Consider the following 16,313-nt stretch of genomic DNA (forward strand, 5'->3'; position numbering starts at 1 on the left):
AACCGGCTCTGGTGTAAAAGAGAATAATCCCAACATTTCCAGTCCCTCCGCATGACTGAATTCCATCATCCCACGGACCCTTCCAGTAAATCTCCTCGATACCCTCTTCAAGGCATTAACATCCTTGAATTGATATTGATTGGTTTTGCTTGGAAATGGGAGACTTCCTGCCCTATTCCAGATCAAAGGTGTGGTGAAAAGATTGTCATTCTGCATGCTTGGCTGTGCGTTCTCTGCCAAAGTATTGTTTTGCTGCGAGAGGATCATGTGCGTTGGACTGTCACGTGACTGTCATGTCATGGCCTGTTTTTAAAGATGACGGTTGGCTGCACAAGGTCGTGAACACTGGGTCCCACATACAGGTGATCGAGGAGATCCAGCTTTACGAGGAACCCCAGTCCGTGGAAAGTCTGCTGCTCGTCACCACCCAGGTAACTTTGAAACCATGTGTAACGGTGAGCGGACGCGTGTAGATTCCGTCGTAAACGCGCACAGTCAGACTTGGCGGGGCGGAGATGAGTCCATCTAGGGCAGCACGGTAGCATTGTGGATAGCACAATCGCTTCACAGCTCCAGGGTCCCAGGTTCGATTCCGCCTTGGGTCACTGTCGGTGCGGAGTCTGCACAACCTCCCCGTGTGTGCGTGGGTTTCCTCCGGGTGCTCCGGTTTCCTCCCACAGTCCAAAGATGTGCAGGTTAGGTGGATTGGAGATGATAAATTGCCCTTAGTGTCCAAAATTGCCCTTAGTGTTGGGTGGGGTTACTGGGTTATGGGGATAGGGTGGAGGTGTTGACCTTGGGTAGGGTGCTCTTTCCAGGAGCCGGTGCAGACTCGATGGGCCGAATGGCCTCCTTCTGCACTGTAAATTCTATACAATCTATTAAAAAAACAGACAAATGATCTGTTGCGTTTCCACCCAAGCAGTGAGGATTATTCAAATTACTTCCCCCCCCCCACCCACCCCCAAAACCGCCATGTGGGTAATAACATTCTACGATCATACGAATTAGGAGTAGGCCTTTTCGCCCTTTGAACCTGCTCCGCCATTGAATAAGATTACGGTCAATCTGATTGTGGCCTCAATACCACTTTTCTGCCGATCCTGATGCCCTTTGACTCCATTGTTAGTCAATAATCTGTCCATTTTATGTCATTTTTTTTTAAAATTTAGAGTACCCAATTATTTTTTCCAATTAAGGGGCAATTTAGCGTGGCCAATCCACCTTCTCTGCACATTTTTGGGTTGTGGGGGCGAATCCCACGCAGACACGGGGAGAATGTGCAAACTCCACACGGACAGTGACCCAGAGCCGGGATCGAACCTGGGACCTCAGCGCCGTGAGGCGGTTGTGCTAACCACTAGGCCACCGTGCTGCCCTATTTTGTGTCATAATAATATTCAATCATCCTTACCCCCACAGCTCCCTGGGGTAGAAAGATCCACAGACTTACGACACCGGAGAGGAAAGATTTCTCCTCATCTCCACCTCAAGTGGGAGACCCCTCGGGTGGGATCCTGCGTCTTGCCAGCCGGCCAATGGGCGTCCCCATTTTGGGCAGCCTCACACCTTCGGATAATCCCTGGGCTGCCGGCGAAATGAAGACTCCCGACAGCGGAGAATCCAGCCCCTTATTTTTAAACTGACTCCCCCTAGTTCTAGTCTCTCCCACAAGGGGAAATCATCCTCAATTATTATTGTCATTCTCCCAATCAGGAAGTAATACATTTGAGGTCGGAACTTCGCTGTTGGTTAAAACAAAGTTTCTGTCGGGATCAGAGGAACAGGTCGCAGTGGAAAGTGGTTAAGTTGAATATCATATTGCAATCCCAAATGAAAAGATAACGGGTGGGGTTTTCTGCCCCCACCTCGTGGCGTATTTTCCGTTGTCTACCGCATTTTACGAGGCTCGCCCGTCGCGCTGCCGGGGAACGTGCTGTAGGATGGGAAGGGGTCTCCTTTGCAGAAAGAGCCCGTCCAAGGTTAAGGAAAGTGACTGTGGCTCCATCAGAGTGTCGGAAGGAACACTGGCCAACATTGTCCATTAGAAAACGAAACCTGCTCTCCTTACGTAGTCGGCCCCACATGTGACTGCAGAGTCAGTAGGGCTATGATGGTTTGGTGATAATGTCACTGGACTAGTAATCCAGGCTAACGCTCCGGGGAAAGGGATTCAAATCCCACCGTGGCAGCTGATGGAATTTGAATTCAGTTAATAAAAATTCTGGGGGCGGCACGGTGGCGCATTGGTTAGCACTGCAGCCTCACGGCACCGAGGACCTGGGTTCGATCCCGGCTCTGGGTCATTGTCCGTGTGGAGTTTGCACATTCTCCCCGTGTCTGCGTGGGTTTCGCCCCCACGACCCAAAAGGATGTGCAGGGTAGGTGGATTGGCCACGCTAATTTTCCCTTTAATTGTAAAAAAAAAAAGAATTGGATCCTTTAAATTAAAAAAAGTTAGTCCTAATAATAGTGACTATCATAGTTTGTTCTAAAAACCCCATCTGGCTCGCTCAGGAAAGCTGCCATCCTCACAGGGCCCAGACTACAGGTGACCCCAAACCCACAACAAAATGGTTGACACTGAAATGCTCACTCAGTTCAAGGGAAATTAGGGATGGGCAGCAATTGCTGACCTTGGCAGTGATGCCCTCATTCCGTAAATGAATAATGAAATCCATATATTTGTGATGATATGATCTGCATACTCGTCTGCCATTGGGCCAGAACGTCGGCTTACCATTGGCCCTGGTCGGTCATGTGCCTCTCGACCGATTGGCCGAGAGGCTGAGTTAACCACGCCTCTATTAACGAGGTATAAATGCTCAAACGCCTGACGATCGTCCCTTTCCACTGTAGACGATCGCAGAGCTGTGTTCTAGTTAATTAAAGCCAGACTTTGGTAAATCACTCGCCTCGCGTGCAATCGACTCTTAAAGTGCCCTGTCAAGGGGCTTACCGAGCCCACTGTGTCCAGGGCAACAAGGAATAGGTAATAATTGCTGAACTGCCAATAAAACCAGTAGCATCCATAGAATCCCGAGAGTGCTGACGGAAGCCATTCGGCCCATCAAGTCTGCACCGAACCTCCGAAAGAGCACTGTACTTAGGCCAACTCTCCCGCCTTGTCCCCTTAACCCCTGGGCGTTGATCATGGCCAATCCTGCACATCTTTGGACAGTGGGACTACCCGGACGCAGGCACAGGGAGAACGTGCTAACCACTGTGCCACCGTGTCGCCCAAATCAAGAGCTCCACTAAGAGGCACTTATGCATGGCTGAGTAAGTAGCGGCTGTAACCATTGAGCTTCCAGGGCATCCTACTCTCTTACCCGAGCAAAACACGAGTAAAGAGAACCGTGATTTTTCCCGTTGTTATTCAAGCCTAGTCTGCAATTAAAATGAAAGGAAAAGGTCACACCGTTATTCCAACATGTTTATTATGCACCTCAGCAGTTATGGCCTGATGGAAAATAATGTTAAAATAGTGCTGACCAAAAACATGCTCTGCAAGGAATGAGGGTTTAACTTTGATGGTGTGCCTGTTTTAATTACAGGGAATGCTGTATGTCGGATCACAGACTGGCATGATTCAGCTGCCTGTGGCAAGCTGCCGCAAATATTCAACATGCTTCGATTGCATCCTGGCTCGAGATCCTTACTGCGGTTGGGACGGCAGAGTTTGCCGGGAGATTCAGATGGAACAGCACAGGTACAAGAGTTTCGGTGGAACCTTAGCTGGAATGCTAACCTTTGTCAGACAGAAGATCAGCGGTGGGATATGGTCCCACGCGGCGTGTAACTCATCCTGAGGGAGCGCAGCAGAATTTGTTCTCTAGCCGGCACGTTATTGCGATCAGGAATGCATTGCCTGAAAGGGCTGTGGAAGCTGATTCCGTAGTCACTTTCACAAGGTGAATTAGAGAAATATTCAAAGAGGAAATATTTGCAAGGGCTGGGTGGGTGAAGCAAGGGAGTAGAATTCATTGCAGAGTTCTTTCAAAGGGCTGGCACAGCACGATGGTATGAATGGCCCCTTTCTGTGCTGTATGTTTCCATGGAAGTGGAGATCCAGCGTATCTTGGAAAGAAGACCAGCTCTTAAGGTTATTCTGAAGACTATTGTGAACAGTTTAAGTGCCCAGTTTATTCAGTATAATTTGCACAATCATCCACATTATTTCAGGGAGCCATTCTTGTCCAGCATAGCACCACTTTTAACCTTTTTTTTTACAGTTACTGAAATTTTGAAACCTTGTCAAAAAACATGTTTTTGACTAGGTTCACGGTTGGGACGTATCTGACATTTGGTTGATATGATCTCCTGGGGGGGTGACCTGGCGCGCAGTGGTTAGCCCTGCTGTCCTCATGGTGTCGAGGACCCGGGTTCGATCCCGGCTGCGAGTCACTGTCCGTGTGGAGTTTGCACATTCTCCCCGTGTCTGCGTGGGTTTCGCCCCCACAACCCAAAGATGTGCAGGGTAGGTGGATTGGCCACACTAAGTTGCCCCTTCATTGGAAAAAAAGAATTGGATACTCTTAAATTTATATTAAAAAAAGATATGATTTCCTAGACTGACTTTGATTTCCTGCGGAAGAAATCTTCACAGCTCCAGGGTCCCAGGTTCGATTCCCGGCTTGGGTCACTGGTCTGTGCGGAGTCTGCACATCCTCCCCGTGTGTGCGTGGGTTTCCTCCGGGTGCTCCGGTTTCCTCCCACAGTGTCCAAAGATGTGCAAGTTAGGTGGATTGGACATGATAAATTGCCCTTAGTGTCCAAAATTGCCCTTAGTGTTGGGTGGGGTTACTGGGTTGTGGGGATAAGGTGGAGGTGTTGACCTTGGGTAGGGTGCTCTTTCCAAGAGCCGGTGCAGACTCGATGGGCCGAATGGCCTCCTTCTGCACTGTAAATTCTATGATGAGTGGGCCCTGGATTTTCGCTGGATTTGTTTTTGACTCTGTCAGAAGATTATTTGATTGGGGGGGATATAGATCTCAGGAAGGTGGCAGGCTGCCCATTGATGCTCCAGTCATCCCGTGTGAGGGGAAGTCTGTTTCCTTTGCATGTTTTGCTAAATCCGAAGCACATTATAAACAAGTTTTTATGAATCCAGTGAAAGTTCTCAGTGAGACTCTGCTGGTTTGAAATACCGATCAGCATCGTTCATCATCACCAGCAAAGCACTCAAAACAAAATTTCTCTCCCATGCTGATGGCAACATGTTTAAAGTACTAAACGGGTTAACGCCCGTACCAGAACAGTATGCTTTGTATTCATTTGTGAAGAATCCCTCATATTACGAACTGGACAAAGTGGGGAGGTTGTTTGACAAGAATTTCTTGTCTGACAATCCAGTTGTTGCCTTTGGCAAACTCTATTAAATAGTACTAGATAGATATTTTACAGCACAGATCGGCCCAGCTGCTCTCGGTCAGTGTTTAAAGGGTAAGCCGCCATGGTCCCAGATGACCATAGGCAGCTCTCTCCTTCGTGGGGGAGGGCTGACTTGGTGGTGGTTTAACCCGAGGATCACCACACCTCAGGCGAGGGGCAAGGTTGAGAAGGCGGGGCCTTCACGAATAACCTCAGCCGGTGTTTATAGTACAGGCAAGCATTTTCCCGCCCCGTTTCATCTAATCCAATCAGCCTATCCTCCTCGCCCGTTCTGCCTCATATGCGTAATGGATTCCTCTTAAAGGTAGCGTGCATGATTTAACAGGACAAAAACAGAGACCTGTTTTGGGCGCATTACCGGGGTGTTTCTTGGTGCCTGTAGCGACAAGAAATATTGTGCTATTTAACCAGACTTTTGCCCTTTTTATTGACCTCGGCAAAGGAACAGCCAACCAAGGCCTCACTACCTCATTTCCTGCACTGGTAAACTGAACTGAGTCGCAGATCGCGTCACCATATTCCCCATATTGCCCCCACCGCGGCCTCCGGATCCTCCCCACTGCACTCAATGTACCTCTTGGGGGGGTCCTCAAATCCCCCCCCACCTACCCCACCGTTTAGGCACCCTTGGGCCCAATCACGGACACGGGAAACCAGGCACCTTGGCACTGCCAGCCTGGAACCCTGGCAGCGTCAATGTGCCAGGCTGTGTCCAGGTGCCAAGGTACTACCCTGCGCAGAGTGCAACCACCAAAGGGGCCTCTAATTGCCTGGAATCCCCCCCCCCCCCCCCCCCCCCCCCCCCCCGCGCCCCGGTGCTGTTACGCCTGGTCCACGTTTGATGAAACTGGTGCTAAGCAAGGCCCTAGCGAGGTCTCCCAGGCAAGGCCGTTAGTTCCTGGGCACTGGGTGGATACGGCGCAGGCATATTCAAATTAGACGAACGTCTCATTTAAATATGTTAATCCGGATCTTGCCCAGCGAAGGCGAGACCCAGATCGCGATGTCTCGCAAGGTGGCGATAAATCCCGCAAGCCGTTTTGGGCGGCGTGGACCTCGCGAGAAGCCCCTCGCGAGGTTCGACGGCCTCGTCGGGTCACCGAGTTGAGCAACATCTCAGCTAATCGCGTGGCAGTGAGTTCCACATATCCTAATCACTCTCTGGGTGAAAAAGTCAAAAGGTATTAAAATCATTCAGACTCAGGGCCTCAGCAGCGGAGGGACATTGCCTGGGGAACTAGGGACCAGCAAAGCTTGATTCCCCCATCTATTTAAACATCTGGTGTCATATCACACAGGGCAGGCCTGTGATTTCAGGAGCAGCATTCTATGTCGGGGCAGCCTGATCAGCGAAACGCCCCTTTCTACATATACTGGAGCTCTTTACAGTCATCAATGTACGCAATGGATAATTGGCCTCATGCACTAAGATTGGAAATATTGAACTGATTAAGTTGTTCCGTTGTTCTGTTTGGTTGGCAAGTTGCCCTTTTTTCTTTGTATTGTCTTTCTTTTTAGAGTGTTCCGTAAAACTTTTTGAAAAACTTTGAATAAATACATTTTTAAAAAAAGGAAATATTGAACTGAGACAGGTATAGAATTGGTGGCTAGTTCGATATGCCACGTGGTACACCATCGGTTAAATTTAAAATAACCCCGCCCCCTCCATGCTTTCAAAGGAAGGGAGAAAATTAAAGTATTATTCTTAGATTATTTACATTATTTAGATTATTTGAGACTAGAATTTTGACTAAAAGGAAGTTAGGACGAGGGGACGTAGCTTTAAAATTAGAGTCAGACCTTACAGGTATGAAATTTGGAACCATTTTTACAAAGGTAGATGTTTGGAATTCCCTTCTGCAAATGGAAGCTGATGCTTGATCAATTCTTAATTTAAAACTGTGATGGATTTTTGTTAAGCAAAGGTGTTAAGGGCTCTGGGGCAAATGCAAGTTTATGGAGTTACATCAGCCATGATCTCATTGATTGGCAGCGGAACAGGTTGGAGGTGCTAAATGGCCTCTTCTTATTCCAATTCACCTGTGCCGAGGGGGAATCCAGGCTAACTCTAGCTGAATCTGTGCTGTCTGACTATCCACAACACGCTGTTAGTATTATGCTTGTCACAAGTAGTGAAAGCTCTGGCATTAGCAGGGAGCAGCAAAAATTAAGAGTGTTTCAGAGGTGTTTCTGTTGCCTAGGGAGTGCCTTAGACATAGACATAGAATCCCTACAGTGCAGAAGGAGGCCATTCAGCCCATCGGGTCTGCGCAGACCCTCTGAAAGAACAGCCCATGTAGACCCACTCCCACCCACCTTATCCCTGTAACCCCACCTGATCTGCACACCTTTGGACACTGAGGGGCAATTGATCACGGCCAATCCACCTAACCTGCCCATCTCTGGACTGTGGGAGGAAACTGGAGCACCCGGAGGAAACCCACGCAGATACGGGTAACGGGGAGAACGTGCAACTCCACCCAGTCACCTGAGGCCTGAATTGAACCCAGATCCCTGGAGCTGTGAGGCAGCAGAGATAACCATTGTACCACTGTTCCCCCTTATTTGTTTAAAGTTGTTTTGTGGAAATTTGAGCTCACACCAGCAACCTGGGTGGTTTCTTTATGAGATACGTTCGAGGAAGAGAAAATGCTGAAACTGAAAGAATACAGATGCAAAATCTATAATTGGAAAGAAGTTGCTTGAATAGGTTTTTGTTGTGATAGTGAAGGACAAGCGATGGTGAGGCAGCAGCTCACTTTATAGATGTCTCGACTTTCTTTAATGTAAACATAATCATTTATAATCTTATTATTAAGCACATTTCACACAAATGGGTAGAGACGATAAACAGGCTTCCCACTTACTATCACGAGATTTGAACCAATGCCCAGTCAGAATGTTCCCCTCTTAGGTTCTAAAGAGGTTAATGGTTTCATTAGCCGTCCACTTGGGGTCTATTAGCTCTCGCCAAGCTCCGTATGGAAGATATTTTAATTCCTTCTCGCCACTTTGTGTTTAAGGTTTAAGAAGCTGGAATCATACCAGGGAGAATGGAATAAAGATTTACACTGATCAAATTAGTTGAAGAGGGGTTGTGAGGGGCCTCATGTAGAATGTAGACACTGGCGTGGGCCAGTTGGACCCATTGGCCTGTTTCTGTGTTGTACATTCTATTTAACTGTGTGTGAAGCTCTTGCCACTCCCGCACTGGACATCATCACTGGTGGAGAACATCGACTTGAGCCTCAGCAAGCGGTGTTGACTTACCGCTAAGCTTGTAGGAGGCACACGGTGTAATCTGCTCCCCTGTTTCCATGGGGAATGTCTGGTCCTCCACTTTCCTTCTTGTGATATTTGTGCTTCCAATAATGCAAACTCAGTGCGAGGGAATGTGATTTGCACCTTGCTGCAGTGTGTTGGTGCCCCGTGTTGGGGCAGCACGGTAGCATTGTGGTTAGCACAATCGCTTCACAGCTCCAGGGTCCCAGGTTCGATTCCGGCTTGGGTCGCTGTCTGTGAGGAGTCTGCACATCCTCCCCGTGTGTGCGTGGGTTTCCTCCGGGTGCTCTGGTTTCCTCCCACAGTCCAAAGATGTGCAGGTTAGGTGGATTGGCCATGATAAATTGCCCTTAGTGTCCAAAATTGCCCTTAGTGTTGGGTGGGGTTACTGGGTTATGGGGATAGAGTGGAAGTGTTAATCTTGGGTAGGGTGCTCTTTCCAAGAGAAGGTGCAGACTCGATGGGCCGAATGGCCTCCTTCTGCACTGTAAATTCTATGTAATCTATGTAATGTAGCCTTCTTAGCAACCCAGGAATACACGGTTTACTTTTAAACCCAGGAGGCTTCAGGGTGCCTTGACTTAAGTTTCAACGGTTCTGACGTGGAAATGATAATTAAGATAAATAGTTCCCAGTGGAAAGATGTTTAACTACCAGGGGGGTAACAATTGAAAATGAGGAGCACAGCCATAAGTCAGTGGACCATCTTTACTCACGGGCTAATAATATGAAATAGAATTCTTTGTGGTTCCAATTAAGGGGCAATTTAACGTGGCCAATCCACCTACCCTGCACATCTTTTTTGAGTTTTGGGGGTGGGATCTATGCAGATAGGGGGAGAATGTGCAAACTCCACACGGACAGTGACCCGGGGCCAGGATCGAACCCGGGTCCTCGGCACCGTGAGGCAGCAGGGCTGAGCATATCACATTGCCGCCCAGATATGTAATGTCATTATATCTATATATGATATATAGATGTGGGTGCCAATCCTGAACTAGAATGACCGCATTCCTGGGATTTTGTGTGCCTTTTAGCTGAGGCAGCAGCTCCGTGGAAAGTCTTCCTTCTGCTGCTAATGGGCTGCCATTTCCTACACTTCACTCGAGCTTTGTTTTCTCTGTTGCAGAGCACAGCTGATTCAAGACATTGCGACTGGGAGCAAAGGGTGTGTGGACAGGCGTGGAGATGGTATGTAGCTTTTCACTTTCACGCTTGCAAGTAATCTTTACTGTTGGTCGCAGCAGTCCACAGAGTGGGGGAATGTCTCTCGCTGGGCAACTGGTGAGGACAGCACGGTGGGGCAGCATGGCAGCATTGTGGATAGCACAATTGCTTCACAGCTCCAGGGTCCCAGGTTCGATTCCTGGCTTGGGTCACTGTCTGTGCGGAGTCTGCACATCCTCCCCGTGTATGCGTGGGTTTCCTCCGGGTGCTCCGGTTTCCTCCCACAGTCCAAAGATGCGCAGGTTAGGTGGATTGGCCATGATAAATTGCCCTGAGTGTCCAAAATTGCCTTTAGTGTTGGGTGGGGTTACTGGGTTATGGGGATAGGGTGGAGGTGTTGACCTTGGGTAGGGTGCTCTTTCCAAGAACCGGTGCAGACTTGATGGGCCGAATGGCCTCCTCCTGAACTGTAAATTCTATGATAATCTATGCCCTGGCTGGAGAATTCTCATTCGTCAAGTGCCAACTCACAGTTGTTGGCATTCCTGCCTTTGAATCACACTGCCCTGGGTTTGAGTCCCACTCCACAGAAATCAAGGCTGACACTCCAGTGCACTGTCGGCCCATGATCTTTCAGGAGGAACATCTGTTGTCCTTGCGCAGTCTGGCTGATGTGTGACTCCAGCCTCACAGGCGGTTGAATCTTAAAGTGTCCTTTGAAATGGTTCCACTGTCTCCAGGGGAGGCCTTGCGGCCCAGTCGGGGTAGACTCCCTGCCTCTTAGCCAGAAACTCAGGGCTCTAATCCCACCCCAGGACTTGATGGCCAAGGAAAGTGCCTCCATAACGCGGCCAAACAGGTTGAGTGTCAACCTGCAAATCTTTCCAAATGCGCCGATGGCTGGCAGTAAGATTGGGAGAGACTCCAGATCAGCCAGGCTTGATGTGGAGTGCGCTCCATAAGCTATAAGCCTCTGGTGACAGACTATTGACCTGTTCCAGGAATTACCAGCTATGGAAGCAGACAAAGGTCTGCCATTATAGTGCACCACTTGGTGGGAGAAGGGAATTGGACTGCGTCTAGAGTTAATAGGGTTGGATAATAACCAGCAATGCCCACATCCAGCTAGTCCCGGTAATGACAACTATAGTTGATTGTTGTAAAAACCCACCTGGTTCACTAATACCCTTCAGGGAAGGAAATCTGTTCTTACCTGGTCTGCCCTGCACGTGACTCCACACCCATAGTTTCTTCACCACCCTCTGAAATGGCCGAGCAAGCCACTCAGTTCACGGGCAATTAGGGATGGGCAACAAATGCTGGCCCAGCCCAGCGACACCCACATTCCACGAAAGGATAAAGAAAAAATATTTTATCCCTCGAGAAATAAACGTTAGTTTTCAGTTTGATTTTTAATGGCCTTATAAACATACATGTCTGGCCACTTTTAACCACTTGTGCATTTATACTCCCAGGTCCCCTTGCTCCTGACCCGACTTTGATTTTTATTTTCAAGTAATAATGTGACCTCCTTATTTTTCTGACCAAAATGTAACTTATCTCTGTTTAGATTCATTTGCAAATGTTATGCCTGGTCTGCAATTTTATTACTGTCTTCTTGTAAGTTAAGGCAGCCCCTTGTTGGCATTGAATCTACAAGAACAAAAGTCCATTATAACCCTGCTCTAATTGGCATTAGCATGTTAAACCTATTCAGGTTGATCACAAGAATTGCTGGTGGAGGTTTGGATTGTCTTACCACTAGATTGCTGGGCACGGTCTTGGGTCTGGGGTTCAAACGGTCAGGGAAGGATATGAGGGGCTTTACTCTGCATCGATCACATACTCAACCTAGCTTGCCACCACTAGATCCTGACAAATAGAAATAAAATGTCCTAGTCCCTGTCTGCTTCCTCGGTAGACCTGGCAAACTCCACCGCACTTTGAAGAAGAATAGGGGAGTTCTGCCCTGTGTCCTGGTCAACGTTTACCCCTCAAAGTACATCACTAAAAAGAACTGAGCTGGTGATTATCACATTGCTGTTTGCAAAATGGCCACCGCATTTCCTACATTACAGCAACTTCAAAAGTACTTAATTGGCTTGGAGATATTCTGAAAGGTGCTATAGAAATGCAACCTTTCTGTTCTGTCTAATATTTACGTTGCACAGTTCAACTTGTCAAAGAAAAATACTTCAAAAACTTTAGAATCAAGATTTAATAATTTACTTGTGTAATTGCCCTAACTGACCAAGTTGAAAATGAAAAATGAAATGAAAATCGCTTATTGTCACGAGTAGGCTTCAAATGAAGTTACTGTGAAAAGCCCCTAGTCGCCACATTCCGGCGCCTGTTCGGGGAGGCTGGTACGGGAATTGAACCATGCTGCGTTATTAATATTCCCACCAATTGTAAGAGTTTGATAGGGAAATGATTTCCTCTGGTTGGGTAATCAGGGACAAGGGGCAGGGGAGGCAGTGCCGCAGTGGGTATTGTCACTGGACGAGTAATCCAGAGACTCGGGGTAATGATCTGGGGTCCTGGGTTCAAATCCCACCATGGCAGATGGTGAAATTGGAATTCCGTTAATAAATTGAAAGCTGGTCTCAGTTATGGTGACCAAGCCAACTGTGAATGCTTGTCGTAAAAAAACAATCTGGTTCAATAATGCTCATTCCGTAATTTCATTCGGGAAGAAATCTGCTGTCCTTACCCAGTCAATGCGGCCGACTCTTAACTGCCCTCTGAGCTCAAGGGCAAAAGGGCTGGACGACAAATACTGGCCTTGCCAGTGATGGCCACGTCCCATCAAAGTTGTTTTTGAAGTCCCACAATACACACTGGACAGTTTCTGTGACAGAATGACCCCCTGCTGATTGCTGCAGGTGGGGAAGATGTTCCTCCTAACTTGAGAGAAAGCACAATTATCATTGATGTCACGCACAACAGGTTTTCCCAGTTAATTGCCCCTTCTGTTACTTCTGGCCGCTGGATGAAGAGAAGAGTTTTGTTTGTATGAAGGTATCACAGGAATACATAGTGGTCAGTGGTTGGACCCCATTGTGACAGTTGACATTTCCGAATTGAAGGGCTAACATTGACATACCAGTTGACAGCAGTAAACACCAACACAACAGCATTGCCCAGAACCATGGCAGTAAGATTTGTGGAAGGGATTGAGCTCTTTTGTGAGACCTTCATGCTGTATCAAGGTGGTGGTGGTGGGGGGGAATGACATATTCAAAGGGCTTGAAGCTGCAAGGACGTGAGCATCATTCTTCCCCTTTGGGCAGGCACCTTGGACCCCATCCTTGGGCTCTGATCTCAGAGGTGTCCCACATACATCCCACAATGTGCCGCCATAACTATACACTGAAAAGCTGTTGTTCACTCAGTAATGGAGCCTTTCCCTGGTCACGCTCAATAATATTAGCTTGTTGCAACGATTGGCCAGAGATATTTTTCCCACAGTAAAAGCTCTGCTTGCATTCACAGCAATAATAGTATTGCTCCAAAGTATAATTCCAGTAATTGCACCCTTCTTTCTCCACAGTTCTTTTAGAAGTGAAAAGTCGAACGGTCCAGAAAGGAACAGATATTTTTTTGCAGTGCCCTCTCAGCTCGAACACAGCCATTGCAAAATGGAAAATCAATGACAGTGAACTCCTTGGAAAATGTTACAGCCTAAAAGACGGTTCTCTGGTGATAAAAGACGTGCAGGTCAATGATGATGGTGAATACCGTTGCTTCGCCGAGGAAAACGGAGTGAGGTTCGTGGTCGCCTCGTACAACATCAGCGTCTTGGAAAGTTTAGCAGTCTCGCCGCCTTTCCCTCCCACGTCTCCTCAGCGACTGATCTCCAAGGCCCAGGAATTCATATACCTCATCATCATTGCCATCTTGGCTGCTGTTTCCTTTGTCCTATTCACCTTGTCCATCTATCTCTTCTGCTCGCCCTCCAAGCGGGGCAACTACAACATGCGGCTCCCCAGGTCATCGCTGGTGGAGCTGCAGAACATTTCCGCCACCTGCGTGGGGAAGGGTGAGGAGGGAGAGGCGGGCCGTTACGGCGGCGACCGGTTCCTGAAGATAATCCCCGGCGAGGGCGTGCCGACGGGCAACCACAGGACGCCGAGCACCGAGCTGCTGCCCCCCCCTCCCCCGCCGCCCCCGCTCCCCCTCCCTTCCGACTCGTCCTCCTGCATCTCCGAGCCCGCCAACGCCACCACCCCCAACGGCCTGCCCGGCTTGCCGCATGTGCTGAGGAAGATGAATGGCAACAGCTACGTCCTGCTGCGGCAGGCCAGTGAGGTGGAGGCCACCTTGCCCCATTACCACTCCTTCACCGAAGAGCTGAGCAAGATGCTGGAAAAAAGGAAACACGCTCAGCTGGTGGAGAAGCCGGATGAGAGCTCGGTGTGAGGAGAGGAGGAGCAGAGGGGAGGTGGTGGAACCTCCCAGTGAGAACTCCAAATTATCTACCTCAGTCAGAATTCAAGGGAAATCCACCGCGGAAAAGAATTCTTTAGCGTTTTACCCAATCTGAGGCCCTTTTACAGTTCAGAAATCAATTGTACATAAAAAGAAACTTCATCGCCTGTAAATAACCCCCTGAGCTTTAATATATACGTGACTGTGTTTGGATAACAATCAAAGGAGAGATTTTGTACAAATTCCACAAAAGCTTAAAAATGTTGAGAGGGAGATTAAAATGGGAGACTCGAGTGAACTTTTGAAGCTTGTCAACCAAACGGGACATGTGTTGCCCAAGCAGGACAGGCTTGAGGGCCTGAATGGCCTCGTCCTATCCCTGTGTCACCCAGGGAGAAGCTCCTCTTAAAAAGGCAGGCTGCTACCAACCGGCAGGACAATCACATCGGTGAGTCAAACATTGAATCTGACTTTTGTGCAGAGTGGTGCTTCCAGGATGTGGAATTAAATGGTAAATACATTTTTTACGCAAAGACATTTATGCCGGTAATGTGCAAATTGCCTGTAGTCCAAAGCTGGTCTTAATTCCGAGTTGCACGTTCCCCGACACATCCTGAGGGAAGCGGGTGCTTCCAGACCGTGACTGGGAGACGTAGCAACGGCTTCAGATGATGAAGTAAAAAGTATCACATCAGGTGCACTTGCCCCTGAGTTCCGGGGCTTAGCGGTAATGTTTGCACCTGGTGGCAACAAAAATTGTGGGGCAAAATAATCTCTCGAAATTATCCCCTCTCTGTTTAAAAGAGAGGTAGGTCCATTGCTGGTCATTAAAATAAGGGTAGGTTTAAATTGATCATTCGCCGCCCTCTTTGCCTATTGTTACCGATTTATTTTTACATGAACAGCAGGCTGATGAGGCCTATTGTCTGGCGGGTTCCGGTATTGGGTGGGGTGGGATGGGGGGGGGGGGGGGGTTGCAGGGAAAGAGGCATGAGTGAGGGGGAAGGGGGTGTGAAGGATGGAGGGGTTTGCAGAGGAGGGGCAGGGAATGCAGAAGCTGATGTCCAGGCTCCTGGTGAGGGGTGGGTTGCTTTGTAGAGGTGGTTAGGGTGTGCAGGGTAAGGGGCCCCGTTACGGACTCTGTGGTGGGGAGCATTATTTAATAATTTGTTCTCGGGGTATAGGTTTGGTTTTGCTGGTAAGGTGGTACTCATTACTCATCGCTGGTTGTGCTGAGGATATTTAAAAGTTGACCACTTAACCATGTGATCCGGGGTCACGCATAGTTCAGAGGAAGTGGGGGTGGGTGGTGTCAGGGCTCGTTCCTTGCAGGTCACGAGTGAAACAGTTGAGTTCTTAAGACAATCCATCCCGGTTTTAGTCTAATAATAATAATAATAACTTATTGTCACAGGTAGTATTCAATAAAGTTACTGTGAAAAGCCCCTAGTCGCCACATTCCGGCGCCTGTTCGGGGAGGCCGGAACGGGAATCGAACCCGCGCTGCTGCCTTGTTCTGCATTATAAACCAGCTGTTTAGCCCACTGTGCTAAAAATGCTGGCCGACAAATTCTCCAATGTCTTGGATTGACAGTTTGGCCTTGATGGCCACTTGATCCTAACCCTGTGACAAAGGGAGGGCGCCAGGGTGAGTGGAGAGTACAGAAATTTGATTCTGAGAACGGTGGAGGCCCATCTCGCAGATCAGCTGTGACTGGAGTTGCAGTTTGGGATTAATAGTCTCTCTGCAAGCATAGAATTACACAGAATGCTCAGTGTTCGACTCCTCGTTCACATATGTCCACCTGTAAGTGACTCCATCGTCTACTGTGAGTTCTCATGGGATAAGATGGGTGCCGCTAATGAGAGGCTGAGTAAATTGGGTCTATACACTCCCTGCTGTTTAGAAGATTGGGAGATGATCTGATTGGAAAGGATAAAGTTGAGAGAGAGCGTGACACAGCAGATACTGAAAGGCTGTTTTCTTTTTTTTTTTACTAATTTAGAGTACCCAATTATTTTTTTTTCCAATTAATGGG

At 48.3% G+C, this 16,313-nt stretch overlaps 1 protein-coding gene across 4 annotated transcripts in view; it reads left to right on the forward strand.

The window, feature by feature from the left end:
- sema4gb (sema domain, immunoglobulin domain (Ig), transmembrane domain (TM) and short cytoplasmic domain, (semaphorin) 4Gb) overlaps positions 1-16,313 on the forward strand; it is a 199,543-nt gene that overhangs the window by 156,499 nt on the left and 26,731 nt on the right. For 3 of the 4 annotated variants that reach the window (XR_005463770.1, XR_005463769.1, XR_005463771.1), the window contains 4 exons: positions 316-431; positions 3,558-3,712; positions 9,806-9,867; positions 13,397-14,722. Coding sequence is in view for 1 of the 4 variants with exons in the window: in XM_038822318.1 (XP_038678246.1) it covers positions 316-431; positions 3,558-3,712; positions 9,806-9,867; positions 13,397-14,265 (1,202 nt within the window). In the remaining 3 variants the exon portion in view is untranslated. Of the gene's footprint in view, positions 1-315; positions 432-3,557; positions 3,713-9,805; positions 9,868-13,396; positions 15,167-16,313 lie in introns of those variants that run through there. The other variant, XM_038822318.1, reaches the window with a different exon arrangement.

The sequence above is a fragment of the Scyliorhinus canicula genome, chromosome 16, assembly GCF_902713615.1.
Source record: "Scyliorhinus canicula chromosome 16, sScyCan1.1, whole genome shotgun sequence".
Taxonomy (NCBI): Eukaryota; Metazoa; Chordata; class Chondrichthyes; order Carcharhiniformes; family Scyliorhinidae; genus Scyliorhinus; species Scyliorhinus canicula.